The 17,378-nt window shown below is 42.0% G+C and overlaps 1 protein-coding gene across 1 annotated transcript; it reads left to right on the top strand.

Moving 5' to 3' along the window:
• Positions 1-3,959: 3,959 nt before the first annotated feature.
• On the top strand, positions 3,960-16,249 carry LOC106561617 (G1/S-specific cyclin-D1). The gene is made up of 5 exons (XM_014125743.2): positions 3,960-4,331; positions 5,916-6,131; positions 6,540-6,699; positions 11,950-12,095; positions 13,560-16,249. The coding sequence occupies exons 1-5, from the start codon at positions 4,134-4,136 to the stop codon at positions 13,713-13,715; spliced, it is 876 nt and encodes a 291-aa protein (XP_013981218.1). The 5' UTR covers positions 3,960-4,133; the 3' UTR covers positions 13,716-16,249.
• Positions 16,250-17,378: the final 1,129 nt, after the last annotated feature.

Genomic DNA, 17,378 nt, shown 5'->3' with positions numbered 1-17,378 from the left:
ATGGGGTTGTCAAAGTTCAGAATTCTCCAAGGAACTGGAATTTATATTCACAAGGAGATCTCAGGTGTGGCTCAAGATTTAGACCAAAGGGGGATTTTTGAAACAGAAGTTATTCAACCTTCTCTCAGGGGAAATCATATCAGCTGCTGTTCTGTCATCTATTGTATATACTATGTTGTGACTAAAATTACTTTATTGGTCAATTTTACACAATGTCCAACTGAAATTTGACTTCAACTTTTAACCCCTCCAAAAGACACACATACAGGTTGTTGGAAAGGGGCGGGGGACTGCCACACTGGGGAGCTGTTGTTGTGGGGGGGTTAAGTGCCTTGCTCAAGGGTTCAATATCAGTCAATGGCATCTAGGATTTGCCAGCTCACTTCTGGTTGCCAGCTCACTTCTAGCAGATTTTTTCAGTCCAACCCAGGATTCAAACTGGCAACCCTCTGGTTGTCGGCTCGCCTCTCTAACCGGTAGGCTAGCTGACGCCGGTATGTGTGCTTGCTGTTACTTGTTCTTAATTTTTCTTTTGATTAACTTTAGTAAAATATTTTGGCATTTGTATCTACAATGTCAAATTGACATGTCAAATAGATTGCTGACACAACTATAAAGCTACAGTAGGTGTGACTCACAGTCAGTGTGGGTAAAAAGTGAGAGGGGTTGTTACTTACCATGAATGGCAACCTTTACCTATCTCATTCATCCATGAATTAGTTTGTTTTGATAATCCATGGCAACTAAAAAGAGCCAGCCCCACTGGCAGCTAATGAGTAGCTATTCCTCAAGCACACCTACAGGTGTATGGCACAGAGGAAGAGAGCAGAGGGCCGTGGGAAATCTAAACTGCCCTCGCCTTCCCATCACCTCCACCTCTCCCACTCTGCTCTCCTGGAACTGAAGCCTTCCTACACAGGGCTGGGCCAGGCTTTGGCACACACTCACATACCTCCTCTGTTGCTCATACGTGGCAATGGACCAGAAAGTCACTGTGAAATAAGTGAAGTATACAGTATTGCTCTTTCTATAGTATTATTCCCCTGATCAGACCAACGGGAGGAATGAATCCCTCTGTCTACCCCTGATGCAAGCTTAGCAGAGGACAATTATATAAGAGGTGTGTGTGTGTGTGTGTGTGTGTGTGTGTGTGTGTGTGTGTGTGTGTGTGTGTGTGTGTGTGTGTGTACGTTGTGCGTGCATGCGTGCGTTTTCCCTTTCTTCTTATACCACACAGACATGTTACACTGTAAGGAAATATTTAGTTTTTACAATATATTAGTATGAATACTCAAAGGTTTGTTATGTATTCACAATACATGATCTGAGAATACAAAGTGCTGTGTGGAAGTGAACTCTGGATTGTTTTACATTAATTCTAAGACTAAAAGGGATTGTTTAACAGTAATTATCAGACTAAAAATGTTTTTTTTACTATAATTATCAGACTAAAAGGGATTGTTTTACAGTAATTCGCAGACTAAAAATGTTTTTTTTACTATAATTATCAGACTAAAAGGGATTGTTTTACAGTAATTCGCAGACTAAAAATGTTTTTTTTACTATAATTATCAGACTAAAAGGGAAAACATATTTTGTTTCATTTAGTTTGTTTAGTCCTGATTATTGCCATTTAGCCTACAGATGTTGGATCTTAATTTGATCACCCTGTTGCAGGAGAAACTTTAAAATCTTTTAGTGTATTTGAGGTTTAAAAAGGCTTCTGAAGTTTGTAATTTACACTTTGAAATTTCAGGCTTGATTTTCCCTTACGAAAAATGTATCAACCCCTACAAAAATGTCCATCAATTATAATCCACATAATAATTCACATTTCCTGTTGCTGCAGGATTATAGCAAATTGGCTCAAATTAAGATCCTACGTCTGTAGTAAGCCTAGTCTATTTATTAGATATTATTTATGCGGTTCTCATATGAGTTTTACGGCTTGTGCAGAGCTGAGAGAGGAATGATTGGAATGTTCCATGCTGCTACTATACTCAAGCAGCGACCCTTCATAGCAACTAAAATCCATGAGTGCTGCATCTTTGAATTGGTTAAACTGTAATGTCTATATCATTGGACGTAAAGCCTAGAAAGCTAAACCCAGCTACCCTTTTCAGATTCACTCAAATCCTAGTTACAAGTAGTGTGGCCTATAGGCCTATTGTGAACAAGTTGCAAGAGAAGTCAGAGCAGTATTTATTAATACATGCTTATAAAGCTAGAATCCTTAGTTGTTAAATCCATTTTGGGATTTAAAGATTCATTATACAGTAAATACCCATTGATTCTTGAAGAATATGACTTATAAATGCCCCATAAGCTTAGTACAACTGTCATACCCCATCAGAACCCAAAATACAGTGGCTTCAGCAAGTATTCTTACCCCTTGACTTATTCCACATTTTATTGTGTTGCAGCCTGATATCAAAATTGATTAAATAGATTTCTCACCCATCTACACACAATACCCCATAATGTCAAAGTGACTGAACCAGGTCCTCCAGTCCTGTCACTGAGCATCTCTGCTTCCCCTTTTTGGTACCCCTCAGTAGCTGCAATCATACCCTCGCTTAGACTACTGCCTCCAGATCGGACCTGAGACCTCCCACTTCCAATAGCCCACGCAATGTTCTGGCTGCGATGGGAAAGGACTGAGCTCATGCGTTCTAAAACTTGCCCTCTTCTCTAAGGCGGCTTTTTTGTGGGGTCTCTCTCCTGCTGTCTGTCTCAATTGTCAATTTAAAGAGCTTTATTGGCATGATAAACATATGTTTACATTGCCAAAGCAAGTGAAATAGATTATACACATTACACTCACAAATGTTCCAAAAGAATAAAGACATTTCAAATGTATTATTATGTCTACATACAGTGTCTATATAACGATGTGCAAATAGTTCAAGATCAAAAGGGAAAATAAATAAAAATAAATATAGGTTTTATTTACAATGGTGTTTGTTCTTCACTGGTTGACCTTTTCTTGTGGCAACAGGTCCCAAATCTTGCTGCTGTGACTGCACACTGTGGTATTTCACCCAATAGATGTGGGAGTTTATCAAAATTGGATTTGTTTTCGAATTCTTTGTGGGTCTGTGTAATCTGAGGGAAATTTGTGTCTCTAATATGGTCATACATTTGGCAGGAGGTTAGGAATTGCAGCTCAGTTTCCACCTAATTTTGTGGGCAGTGTGCACATAGCCTGTCTTCTCTTGAGAGCCAGGTCTGCCTTTCTCAATAGCACGGCTATGCTCACTCAGTCTGTACATAGTCAAATATTTCCTTAATTTTGGGTCAGTCACAATGGTCAGGTATTCTGCCACTGTGTACTCTCTGTTTAGGGCCACATAGCATTCTAGTTTGCTCAGTTTTTTTGTAAATTATTTCCAATGTGTCAAGTAATTATCTTTTTGTTTTCTCAGGATTTGGTTGGGTCTAATTGTGTTGCTGTCCTCTGCGGGGTCTGTTTGTGTTTGTGAACAGTGCCCCAGGACCAGCTTGCTTAGGGGGATCTTCTCCAGGTTCATCTCTCTGTACAGTAGCTTTGTTATGGGGGGTTTTGGAATTGCTTCCTTTCAGATGGTTGTAGAATTTAACGGCTCTTTTCTGGCTTATTATAATTAGCGGGTATCGGCCTAATTCTGTTCTGCATGCATTATTTGGTGTTTTACATTATACACTGAGGATATTTTTGCAGAATTCTGCATGTAGAGTCTCAATTTGGTGTTTGTCCCATGTTGTGAATTATTGGTTGGTGAGCGGACCCCAGACCTCACAACCATAAAGGGCAATGGGTTCTTTAACTGATTCAAGTATTTTTTTTGCCAGATCCTAATTGGTATGTCGAATTCTCTCTCTCTGTCTCTCTCTCTATCTCTCATGGTGGACGCCGCCTTCCTTTAATCTGCTCTCTAATAACAACAGGCACGTCATTGACCAAGTGCGCCGAGGGGAGGGGAGTTTATTGAGGAGAGCAGAGTTGGGTCGCCTACTGAGAGCTTCGACACAGCAGTCGCAGCAGACAGAGCAGAGCAACATCCACGGAACTTTTGGGGGAAGCAATCAATCAGTTTCTCTATCAGTCTCTCTCTGTCTCTCTCATTGCTCGAGCGACTGCCGAAGCCGAAGGAATGGAACATCAGTTGCTGTGCTGTGAAGTGGAGACCATCCGGAGAGCTTACCAAGACTCGAACCTGCTCAACGATAGAGTTTTGCAGACCATGCTAAAAGCTGAAGACAGTTATCTCCCAGCAACGAACTACTTCAAATGTGTACAGAAAGAGATTGTACCTTGCATGAGGAGAATTGTTTCTACATGGATGCTAGAGGTTTGTGCAAGAAACACTTTCTAACAGATACAAAACATTCCATTCACTGAAACATACCATAGGTCTATATGCCTATATGCCCTTTGGAATAATAATAGGCAACATACGCTACTAACATGCGTCTATAAAGATTACTTGTCCTGTGTTGGTCAACGTCTTCTATAGGCCTACCTTTAAAATGTGTTTATTACATTAGACCTAGTTATTCACCCAGTTTATCCTTTGGACTACATTAAGAGGTTGTCTGTGAGATTCATTGAGCCTAATTTGACCAGATACATGGTGCAAATGACGTAAAATATTCCCTTATATTATGTATTCAAGGGAACGAACAATTTAGTTTCATAATTCTCTAAATTAAAGTCAATGTACACGTATGCAGTCACAAGTGCCAAAATGCGCCATCTTTGTTTTCTTGTGGTTTATAGCACTTTGTCACTGATGTTTTCGATATAGTAGGCTAATTGAACTCATATGCATTTGGAGCTATGTTTACATTGTTAAGTTACAACTTGATAAAGCAAACTTACAACTGAACCATCAACGTGGATGTGGGAGTTGCAAAGGTCGACTCTAGTCTGAATATGGTTAATAGCTTCGATCCCTTTTGAGAGAATGCACTGAAAGTGTCATATAATGAAAGAAGAGACATTGCTTAAAATTTACATTATAAAAATGTTCTCGTGATGTGGACGAATATACTTTTTATTAATTTCTAAAGTTGCATGCTGTAATGAGATGTGGGCGCATGCTCCTTGTCCAATTTAGTGGCTTACCAAAAAGTTATTTTTGACCAGTATTATTTTAGCTATTCGGAGTAAGACACTTCTGTCCAATGAAGTATACTTCTTGGACTGTTTACATTCAATTGTTACATGCTAAAACCATTTTCAAATATAAAAAAATATTTTTTGAAAATATGACGAACTACAATAGCTTTCTACGCCATGTGCTTGCCTTGAGGCCACCTTTGTGTCCACGAGTGAAATAAAATGTATGTCAAAATGTTGTAGATGAATCCAAAAGGTCTTACATCTGCATTTACGGTCACATAATATGTACTTATATGCATGCATGTTATTGTTTGTTCTTTAAGATTACTTTGTAGTAGTGATGGTCACCGATATGTAAAATCTCAGTTGCATTTTTCGATTTGATATTGATATCATATCGGTTTGTAGAAAGTACAGTTCATACAACTGCGTTCGGATTGCCCATTGGCTCTGGTGTAAATGTTCTGGTAGCCTAAAGCCACCCAACCAGTTTGAAAACAAGGGGATCCCATCCACAGTTGTTGGCCCATCAGCAGGTAATTAAAGTATGCTTAAATCCTATGATTTGTTTTGCATGCAGGAACAGTCATGTATGCTCTTATTTTACAGAACAGTGTAGGTTAACAGGGAGAATAAACCAATATCATGATATGCCTTGCTCATATTGATATAATACTGAAAATCAATATTGGTGCCCACCACTACTTTGTACTATATATATATATTAATATAATATATATATATATATATTAGGCCTATACAGGTATAGACTGGATATGTAATGCATTTTTCGTTTGGTTTTTGATTACAGGTGTGTGAGGAACAGAAATGCGAAGAGGAGGTTTTTCCCCTCGCTATGAATTTTTTGGACAGATATTTGTCTGTTGAACCGACAAAGAAGACCCGACTACAATTATTGGGAGCTACCTGCATGTTTCTGGCGTCTAAAATGAAGGAGACCATTCCTCTAACCGCAGAGAAGTTGTGCATATACACTGACAATTCCATCCGACCAATCGATTTGCTGGTAATTTGACTTCCTCATCATGTTCTCATTAGTTGTAACCAATGTAGATTCTGTTAACGAGCTTTTGTATAATATAGTATAGTGCATGCCTATAATCATAACTATAATTGCTGTGTTCATTATATTCCATATAGCCATGGTTAACTTTGGGAGATCAATCATTTAAAATGAGAAAATAACTCAAATTCGGAATTAAATTCTCAAATCTAATTCCCATAACATACTGTATCAATGATTGTAATGATAAGTCATTGGCACAGTGGCAGAGCGTAGGCCTGTGTGGTGCATACCCCCTCTAGTGGTGTGTTGGTGTCTTGAACCCTTGCACAGTGTCCTACTACAGGTTATTCTCTCTCTCTCTCTCTCTCTCTCTCTCTCTCTCTCTCTCTCTCTCTCTCTCATCTACAGCAAATGGAACTACTAGTATTGAACAAACTGAAATGGGATCTAGCCTCAGTGACTCCGCACGATTTCATAGACCATTTCCTCTCCAAACTACCCATCCATCAGGACACCCAGCAAATCCTGCGCAAGCATGCCCAGACCTTTGTGGCCCTCTGTGCTACAGGTATGCATGATGGGAGCTCCACCACCACCTGCCTGTCTGTTGTTACAGATGTAGGACCTTAATTTGATCACCCTGTTGCATTAGAACTTTCCTGCAATGCAGGACATTTAAAACTTGTAGTGTATTTGAGGTTTTAAAGGCTTCTGAAGTTTGAAATTTCCATTTAGACATTTCAGACTTGATTTTTCCTTACAAAAACATCCATTAGTTATAATCCACATAATAATTCAGATTTCCTGTGACTGCAGGATTACTTTCCTGCTGTAGCAAACTTCGTCACATTAAGATCCTATATCTGTATACTGCTGACTGCTCTGCTGTGCTCTTGCTGTTGTTGTTTAGTGCTGCTGATTTAGAGGGATGTTGTAGGCCTACATATCCAGCTGGGTTATAGATATACTGTCTGTGTGGTACTAAAGATGGGTTTTTAAGGTAAGCAGTTACATTGATATTTGTCAATGGCGTGATCAATCTCATAGTGAAAGCTGTGAGTTACATATATATTGTCTTCTCCTTATGTCTGATCAGTAGGGCAAATACTTCAGGGAGATACTTAGACTTAGCTGCTGTTGCACTGTCCATTTTCCACCGTGTAGAAATCCTTTAAGCTCTGTCATAGGCCTGCACAATGGAAGACTGCTCTCCATTTGCAAGCAGAGTTTTAACCAAGATGATACTGAGGAGAATACCTGCTCTGTAGGTTTCAAACCTGTACCTCCTCCTTCCCTCAACAAAAGTGGATTTGTGCTAGAGGAAACTATTTTGCCCTGTGGTAGGTCAGGGGAAAACTCAAGGTGCTGTTTGAAGTTACTGCTTCATTTAGGAGATTGACTGAATGGGCCTGAAGGTGGTTTGGGCTGGAGGTGGAGGGGTAGAGGGGGTTTAGGCTGGATTGTGGAGGGGGGTTTGGGCTGGAGGTGGAGGGGTAGAGGGGGTTTAGGCTGGAGGTGGAGGGGGTAAAGGCGTTTTCAGCTGGAGGTGGAGGGGTAGAGGGGGTTTAGGCTGGAGGGGGTAAAGGGGGTTTGGGGTAGAGGGGGTTTAGGCTGGAGGTGGAGGGGGGTAAAGGGGGTTTGGGCTGGAGGTGGCGGGGGATTTGGGCTGGAGGTGGAGGGGTAGAGGGGGTTTAGGCTGGAGGGGGTAAAAGGGGGTTTAGGCTGGAGGTGGAGGGGGGTAAAGGGGGTTGGAGGTGGAGGGGTAGAGGGGGTTGGGCTGGAGGTGGCGGGGGTAGGGAGTGGAAGACGAGAGTGTGAAAGCATGTTGAAGATCCTGTATATGCTATTTGTGATGAGTAATACTTCTAAGGAAGGGATTTAACTATTCTGAACAAAAATATAAGTGCAACATGCAACAATTTCAAAGATTTTACTAAGTTACATTTCATCTAAGGAAATACATTAATTGGGCCCTAATCTATGGATTTCACAAGACTGGGAATACAGATGTGCATCTGTTGGTCAAAGATACATTAAAAAAAGTACGGCATGGACCAGAAAACCAGTCAGTATCTGGTGTGACCACCATTTGCCTCATGCAGCACGACACATCTTTGCATAGAGTTGATCAGGCTGTTAATTGTGGCCTGTGGAATATTGTCCCACTCCTCTTCAATGGCTGTGCGAAGTCGCTAGATATTTGCCGGAACTGGAACACGCTGTCGCACACGTCGATCCAGAGCATCCCAAACATGCTCAATGAAAGACATGTCTGGTCAGTATGCAGGCCACTGGAACATTTTCAGCTTCCAGGAATTGTGTACAGATCCTTGCGACATGGGGCTGTGCATTATCATGCTGAAACATGAGGTGATGGCGACAGATGAATGGCATGGCAATGGGCCTCAGGATCTCTTCACAGTATCTCTGTACATTCAAATTGCCATTGATCAAATGCAATTGTGTTCGTTGTCCGTAACTTATGCCTGCCCATACCATAACCCCATTGCCATGATGGGGCACTCTGTTCACAACGTTGACATCAGCAAACCACTTGCCCACACAACGCCATACACGTGGTCTGCAGTTGTGAGGCCAGTTCGACGTACTGCCAAATTCTCTAAAACGACGTGGAGGCGGCTTATGGTAGAGAAATGAACATTCAATTCTCTGGCAACAGCTCTGGTGGACATTCCTGCCAATTGCCCGCTCCCGCAAAACTTGAGACATCTGTGGCATTGTGTTGTGTGACAAAGTGCACATTTTAGAGTGGCCTTTTATTGTCCCCAGCACAAGGTGCACCTGTGTAATGTTAATGCTGTTTAATCAGCTTCTTGATATTCCACACCTGTCAGGTGGATGGATTATCTTGGCAAAGGAGAAATGCTCACTAACAGGGATGTAAACAAATTTGTGCACAACATTTGAGAGAAATAAGCTTTTTGTGAGTATGGAACATTTCTGGGAACTTTTATTTCAGCTCATGAAACATGGGACCAACACTTTACCTGTTGTGTTTATATTCTTGTTCAGTGTAGTTTTGAACTGCTGCCAAATTGTTGTTGTCAAAGGTGTTTCGATAGGCTTTGACACACCCCTGTGAAATACCTCTGTGAAATACACCTCAGTGAAATGCATTTACTGTACTTCCTTCATCTTGCCACCATAGAAGAGATGATCCCCTTTTTTTATGAGACTGTGGAGTCTCTTGTTTATATAGTTCCTTAAGGGCGGCTACCGGCTGGCATTCCTACATTTAATCTAAAGGCTTTCATGCATTTAGTTCCTTTCGCTTTTAGGGGAGCCTATGATTGGGTAGATTTAGTGAGGATATGATTGGTTAGATTTACATTTACATCATTTAGCAGACGCTCTTATCCAGAGCGACTTACAAATTGGATCTAGTGAGGATATGATTGGGTAGATTTAGTGAAGATATGATTGGGTAGATTTAGTGAAGATATGATTGGGTAGATTTAGTGAAGATATGATTGGGTAGATTTAGTGAAGATATGATTGGGTAGATCTAGTGAGGTTATGGTTGGGTAGATCTAGTGAGGATATGGGCCAAGATAATGGCTCTCTGTCTTGCCTTTATGCCAGTGTAAAGTTCAATTAATCTGACAGCTCTCTACCTCCATCCATGTGTCTAAGCTCTTTGTGGTGCAGGCTCTTGTAATGGGAGCTCAGTCACAGTGATGCCCCATACTCTTTGCATGGGTTGGTGGGTTTAAAGGGGGCTTGTCTCCTAGACTGGGAGGCCCCTAATTAATATGGTCAAATTAATGGTTTGCGCCTGGTGATTAGACCTGTTGTTTCACACAATGTGCCTCGCCCGAGGAGCCCCTCTGTGTGTGTGTGTGTGTGTGTGTGTGTGTGTGTGTGTGTGTGTGTGTGTGTGTGTGTGTGTGTGTGTGTGTGTGTGTGTGTGTGTGTGTGTGTGAGCACCCCTGCCTGGAGTAGATGCATTGTCTCTCTAACCACTTAAAAATAGGAAGTGAGACGTGATCTTTCCAGAGAGGTGTGCCAGCAGAGCTAGTTGAAGGGTGATTTATTGCATTGTGAGGCTGTGGAGAAGTGGAGGGAAAGGGGGTTTGGCTGCAGGGAGTAGAGGGGGTTTGGCTGGAGGGGATAGAGGGGGTTTGAGCTGGAGGGGGTAGAGAGGGTTTGAGCTGAATGTGGAGGGGTAGAGGTAGTTTGGGCTGGAGGTTAGGGGGGTAGAGAGGGTTTGGGCTGGAGGTGGAGGGCGTAGAGAGGGATTGGGCCGGAGGTGAAAGGGGGTAGAGGGTGTCTGGGCTGGAGGTCGGGGTTTGGGCTAGAGGTAGAGGGGGTCTGGGGTGGAGGCAGAGGGGGTTTGGGGTGGAGGGGGTTTGGGCTGGAGCTAGAGGTGGAGGGGTAGATGGGGATAGTGCTGGGGCTAAAGGGGGTTGGGCTGGAGATGGAGGGGGGAAAGGGAGTTTGGACTGGGGGTAGAGGGGGTTTGGGCTAGAGGGGGTAAAGGGGGTTGGGATGGAGGTGGAGGAGGGGTAGATGGGGTTTGGGCTGGAGGGGGTAGAGGTGTGTTAGGCTGGAGGTGGAGGGGTAGAGGGGGTTTGGGCTGGAGGTCAAGGGGTTAGATGGGGTTTGGCCTGGAAGTGGAGGGGTAGAGGGGTTTGGGATGGAGGTGTAGGGGGTAAAGGTGTTTTGGCTAGAGGGGGTAGATTGGGTTTGGGCTGGAGGTGGAGGGGGTAGAGGAGGCTTTGGCTGGAGGGATAGAGGGGGTTTGGGCTGGAGGTGGAGGGTTAGAGGGGTTAGGGCTGGAGGTGGAGTGGGTAGAGGGGGTTTGGGCTGGAGGTAGAGGGAATAGAGGGGTTTTTGGCTGGAGGGGGTTTAGAGGTGAATGTCTCTCTGTCTTTCTCTGTGTGTGATTATTAAGCCGCTCTTGGGCTGAATAAATAATTAATCACCAACGTCATTATTCCAACAAGTGCAATAGGTTTCCCCTCTTATTTTAATTACATGTTTTATCTGCTCTTTAATCTTACCTAATGTGCTGTATGCATGCCAAGTTACTCTCTAAGTGGACAGAGAGAGGATGATAGAGAGGATAGAGAGAGGAGGATAGAGAGAGGAGGAAAGAGAGAGGGGGCTGGAGAGAGGAGGACAGAGCTGGGGGCATAGAGAGAGGGGGCTGGAAGGGGAGGATAGAGAGAGGGGTCTGGAGAGAGGAGGAGAGATGATGGCTGCAGGGGTGTAATAAAGGCTGGGAACTACAGCATAGTTCATCGGTAGCAGGCAGGGCATCCTGCCACATATCAGCATGGTGTCACTAGAACTTTAGAATGCCTCTGTTCTGATTCTGCTGGATGCACGGTCTCTCTCCTCTCTGCCTTGCCATTATCTGGTTGTATCACATTAAACTGCCCCATCTCCCTCCTTCCCCTTCCCCATCCCCGTCACCTCTTCTCACCCCTCTCTTCCTCCCCCACACCTCCTCCTCACCCTTCACTGCCAGGGTGGTGGATGGAGAAGATGTGGCTAGTTAGAATGGCCTATTAACATTTGTAATCTGTGTCTTGTTGTCTCACCCTGTGTCGACGGCTCCCTTCAGATAATCAATGGCCTGAGCTGCCTCGTTGCAGCCAGTGAACAAGGTCATTAGTGAATTGTTTGTGGATCATATGCCTTGCTTCAGGAATTTGACCTGTTGCCTCTCTCTTTCTTCCTTCCTTCCTTCCTCTCTCTCTCTCTCTCTCTCTCTCTCTCTCTCGCTCTCTCTCTCTCTCTCTCTCTCTCTCTCTCTCTCTCTCTCTCTCTCTCTCTTTTCTCTCCACACCAGATGTCAAATTCATTGCCAACCCTCCGTCAATGATCGCAGCGGGCAGTGTGGCGGCTGCTGTGCAGGGGTTGCATCTGAAGATGGACGATGCAATGTCATCCCAGCAACTGACTTACTTCCTGTCCCAAGTCATCAGAAGTGACCCGGTACGCGAGGACAACCCAGTCTCATGCAAAAACATTGAAATTGAACATATAGCTCCGAAGAGAGCCTAATATAACAAATGTGTAGTATTCTGCACAGCTTTGCATACTTTATCTATGCCCGTCTCTTTAGTCAGTTTGAGATGTATCTTCCACAGATTCCATTTATTGATCTGATTGCTTTCACTATGTGGTAACTCGTGCGGGAGAGGGGATGACAGTAGAACAAGAGAGGAGAGAGAGAGAGGAGAGAGAGAGAGATCTGAGAGACGGGATGTGGAGCAGCAGGTAGCCATGTCATAAACCCTGTCTCTGAAAGGGGCTAGGAAATGAGAGGCGAGTGAAGTCAGCTACACGACAACAGTGTGAAAACGTTCTTGCTCATTGTTCCCATGGTCATTGGTACAGGGACTTAACTCTTGTGGCGTCCAAAGGGAAAGGAGAAAAACATCTAAATAAAATGAAAGTAGAGGAGGCACCATGATTAAATGCACTTTTGTGCATGTACTTTTTTTTCTAGAAGTCTGTTGTGCATATTCACATAACGAACACAGGACACAGTCCTAATGTCATAATTCAATACAGAATCTCTCATTATTTCAGAGGAATGTCACAAATTACTTTTTTTTTATAAAAACACTTTTAAGCCATCCTCTCTTTTAGGTTAATAACTTAGTATTGTTAGCAATAGAATAACTTCTGAATCCTTCCTCCACTGGTCTGGCTCTAGTTTCTACAGGCCTCTTTGATCGAGGTAATAAGAACTGTAATCATTAGAATGAGATCCCTGGGGAACTCCTTCACCCACCTGATTGAGGGTCTGGCCCTCTTATCCTTGGCCCAGTGAATTGCTTTAGCTCCTATTGTTTTGGGGCCAGAAATGGGTGCTAGCAGATTGGGTTTCCAGTCGTTCTGGATGTATTGTCTTCCTCCTAATCCTCACATAGTCACAGCCCTTCCCAGTAGAGTACCTCTCTGCCCTTGTGGTTCTATGTGTGCTGCCACGACTCCTTAGCCGTGGTCATTGGTACCATTGTCATACCATTCTAATACTGTATACAGACGTAGGATCTTAATTTGAGCCAGTTTGCTACAGCAGGAAAATACGTCAGCAACAGGAAATGTGAATTATTTTGTGGATTATAATTAATGGATATTTTTTATAGGGGTTGATACATTTGACATTAGGGAAAATCAAGTCTGAAATTTGAAAGTGGAAATTGCAAACTTTAGAAGCCTCTTTAAACCTTGAATAGACTACAAGTTTGCATTTCCTGCAGTGCAGGGAAATTCTCATAAAAAAAAGAGTGCTCAAATTAAGATCCTGCATCTGTATTGTTCAGATTGATTGAACATTTTAGTTAGAAGGCAGGCCAAAAGGCCCCTGACTGTAAGTGGCGCTCATTACTGAGAGACCATCTAGCGCTAGTTCATATCTTATCACTAACGATGTGTCTCCCTCTGCAGGACTGTCTACGGGCGTGTCAGGAACAGATCGAGTCCTTATTGGAGACCAGTCTCCGTCAGGCACAGCAACACACTGTTTCCACGGACACCAAGAGCATGGATGAGGAGGTGGACCTCTCGTGCACGCCAACGGACGTGAGAGATGTGAACATCTGAGTGGGACAGTGTTGTCTGGTGCACTCCATATGAGGCCATAGATGGAGGAGAGGGCTTCGGGGAGAGAAGAGGATGCGCTGATTGACACTGTCTCAGCAGCACCGCTCCCCGCTGACTGCGCTCTCACCTACTTGCATACCTGTGCTCATAGCACAGGGACTGGTCTGGCCTGGCCTGAACGTCTTGTCTGGCTCCCAACATGGGTTGTAAGGGATCAGCCAGGGCTTCATTCCTACATTGCTCTCTGTCCCGTCACTGGTTTGAGGCAGCATAAATTGGGCGTGGTTCCAAAACAAGCTTGAATAAGAGAAGAAAATTAGATGTAGTGCTGTATGTGCAACATAGACAAACTATAGAATAATGAACTAGGTCTTCTTTTTGTTCAACAGATTGAACCTGCACCTGCAATTTGTCACATAAAAAGCTAGTTTCAAGTTGTTTGATGACATTGGCGTTTTAAAGTGTGTTAAACCCACTTCTAAAGGAGCAGGGGTTTTGCTGTGCCTGGTTTGTTCGGTATGTCCATGCTTGCATCAACGTTTAACCAACTTTGAGATATTGTTTAGAAAATCGGTCTTCTAACCTCCTCTTATTTTTAAATGGAGAATGTAACCATATACAATGTAATTTTGTTTAGCATACTTTTTCAATTATCGTCAGAGGACTGTGGATTACCTCTGTCATAACTGCTGACACACTGCCTTCAGAAGAGAGCAAGCTAACCAGTAAAGTACAGTTACTTCAGAATGTAGGCAGGAAAAAGTCTACATTCTATTGTACTGAATACTTGCAGCATTGCATTCTGCTGCAGAATGATTAGCTAGCTGTCCTGTATGCTCTCTCTATGTAAGCTAACATAGTCCACAGTCTTTATAGAATTGTTACTCTGTCTTACTTTCTAAAAACATTCCATCGGAAAAGCACTTTGGGTCAATAACTCTTTACTGACTATTTTTGAGAAGAATGGAATGGTTTGGGAACAACGACAGACTTGCCTCTGGGATGTCTAAATAGGGTGTTATGTGGGAAAGGCAGGACATAGTAGGATGTTTTGGGGAAGTCTAATCTATTTATCCAGCTATAGTACCTGGACCCAAGCTTTCTTAATAGTAAAGACACAGTGAAAGATGGCGGTGCCATCCTCAAAGAAGGCACCTTTCTATCAGTTCTCCTCATGACAGTTGATGACAGATTTGGAATTTTCTAACTGCTTGAATTGAATCTGAAGCTTGTAATTTATAGTTACTTGAACAACAACTATTTATTGCACAATATTCTATTTTCAAGGCCAGTGTGGATCATGATGACAGAAGGCTATTTCATGTCAGTATGTCAAACCATTCAATACTTTGAAAGGCATGCGAAGTGGAAGTAAACTCAAAATATTACTATGAAATCATTGCATTGGCTTAGTGTACTGAAAGTTGAGGAAAAGCTCAAATTTAAAAACTAAATGTTTTAAATTTTCCCCTGTCATCAAATAATCATTTAAAAGGCTTTTATATCATTTTGCACAAATTCAAATATGTGTTTTTTGTGTTGCTAGAGATCTGTGGAGGATGAATCTGGAAGACATAACTGAAGTTGCTAAGGGGTTTCTAGGGGAGTGATAGGGGGGCATGAAGTACACTATGTGGGGAAACTGCAGAATCAATGTGTGTGATTGTATAATGACAGAAAAATAATGAGTGAACACTCCTTATAATGAGGCTGCTATGGAGGAATATTCCCAGCAAAGTTTCACGACTAAATGAAATTAAAAATAAAATAAAAACAATGCTTTTTTCTTATCAATTGTTTGCTGCTACTTTGTAGATATTTTTATTAAAATGTCAATATACTGCCATGTAATAAAAATAATTTTCTCATAGAAAATTATATGATATTATTGATATTGTCCTTCTTTCATAGTTGTATTGGTATGTGATCTGATTTTTTTAAACTCTTGTTTTATGATTTCTGCTCTATTCAAATTGTTTTTTAAATAGAGCTCCTTTCCTTCACAATACCTCATGCCACAGACACAATTATCTGTTAATTTCATCTGAGTTTTACTTTTTTATTTGCCTATGATGATAGTTCTGTTATAACATTATAAAAAAAAGTATGATTTAGTACCATTATCCAAATGGGTCCTGCAGGGAGCTAGTAGAAAGCATTGATTGAACCTGGTGCCATAATAACCAACCTGATGTAATAAAGTTGTTATAATTCCTTTATTACATCTTTATAAGCCTATTTTAAGTTGTTTCAGTTAAGAAGCCTGTATCCCCCATTAGGTCGACGATGGCCCTATATATATATATATATATATATATATATATATATATACAGCTTTTGTACAAATTGAAAACAGATATGATGGACTTTTGTAAATGGTATCTTTACCTATTAAGCCATAGGTTGTTTTCTGATAGCGATTTAACACCATTTTGATAAAAATTATATACATTGTGTCATCAGCTCGAAACGACCAGAGACATGACATTATCAATCATGTGTTTTTACTGCACAATAAATGGAAAATAAAATGACCCAGGAGACTATTGCATCTTTTGTCTTTATAGTATGTTAGTGTCCCATACTAAGCCAATATTGTTATTTTTTTTGCCGTAAAATAAGAAAATACTGTACGTATCTGGTCTCTGTGAGCAAAGTCAAGTAAATACTTTGCATGGATATGATGCTGCTGTACAAGTCTTTCTCACTTTGATTCCTACCTAGTGGGGAACATTTGTTAAAAAGACATCAGGCTAGTTTGCTTGTGTTGGTGTGTGTGGGGGGGGGGGGCAATAGAGAGGAAGGAGAGGGATATAGGACATACTATTTTGTTATGCATGGAATTCTTTTGAAGGGGGGTTCTGTATAGAGGAATGGAAAGGCTGAAACCCTAATCCTTTCTCACAGGCCTGTGAACATGAGCTGGACAAACAGGGCAGTGGAAGGAGAAGAGCAATGCTGTACCCCTACCTCCTACCACCAGACCGTATCCCAAATGCCACCCTATTCCTTACACAATGCTGTACCCCTACCTCCTACCACCAGTCCGTATCCCAAATGCCACCCTATTCCCTACTGAATTATGTAGGATCTTCATTTGAACAACCTGTTGCAAGAGAACTTTCCTGTAGTATATTTGAGGTATTAAAAGGCGTCTGAAATTTGTCATTTCCACTTTGAAACTTCAGACTTGATTTTCCCTTACAGAAAATGTATCAACCCCACCCCCCCAAAAAATGTAATTAATTATAATCTATGTAATAATTCACAATTCCTGTTGATGCAGGATTATTGTCCTGCTGTAGCAAACTGGCTCAAATTAAGATCCAACATCTGTAGTGCACTACTTTACCAGTCAGCCAACCGCCATGTGCCTCAGGTCAAACTGCACCACCATTGTTATGTCACACAACAGAACAGCTGCTGTAGTAACCAGCCTCTTACTGCATAATGTAATTTATCAAACAGTAGAGAGAGAAGTAGCGTTTTCCTCTTCATTAGCTTGTAAGATTGTAAATCTGCTTTTAGTTTGTGTCCTTCAGAGAGTAACCATAAAGACTAGCCTGTGAAGTGATGCACGCTGTGATAAGTGTAAATTAGTTACAGTATAATGACTGCAGGGTTTTCCTCTTATGTGACTACTTTTGATACCAGCTGTCGCTT

The sequence above is a fragment of the Salmo salar genome, chromosome ssa10 (genome assembly GCF_905237065.1).
Source record: "Salmo salar chromosome ssa10, Ssal_v3.1, whole genome shotgun sequence".
Lineage (NCBI taxonomy): Eukaryota > Metazoa > Chordata > Actinopteri > Salmoniformes > Salmonidae > Salmo > Salmo salar.
This window is presented reverse-complemented; position numbering and strand designations above follow the sequence as displayed.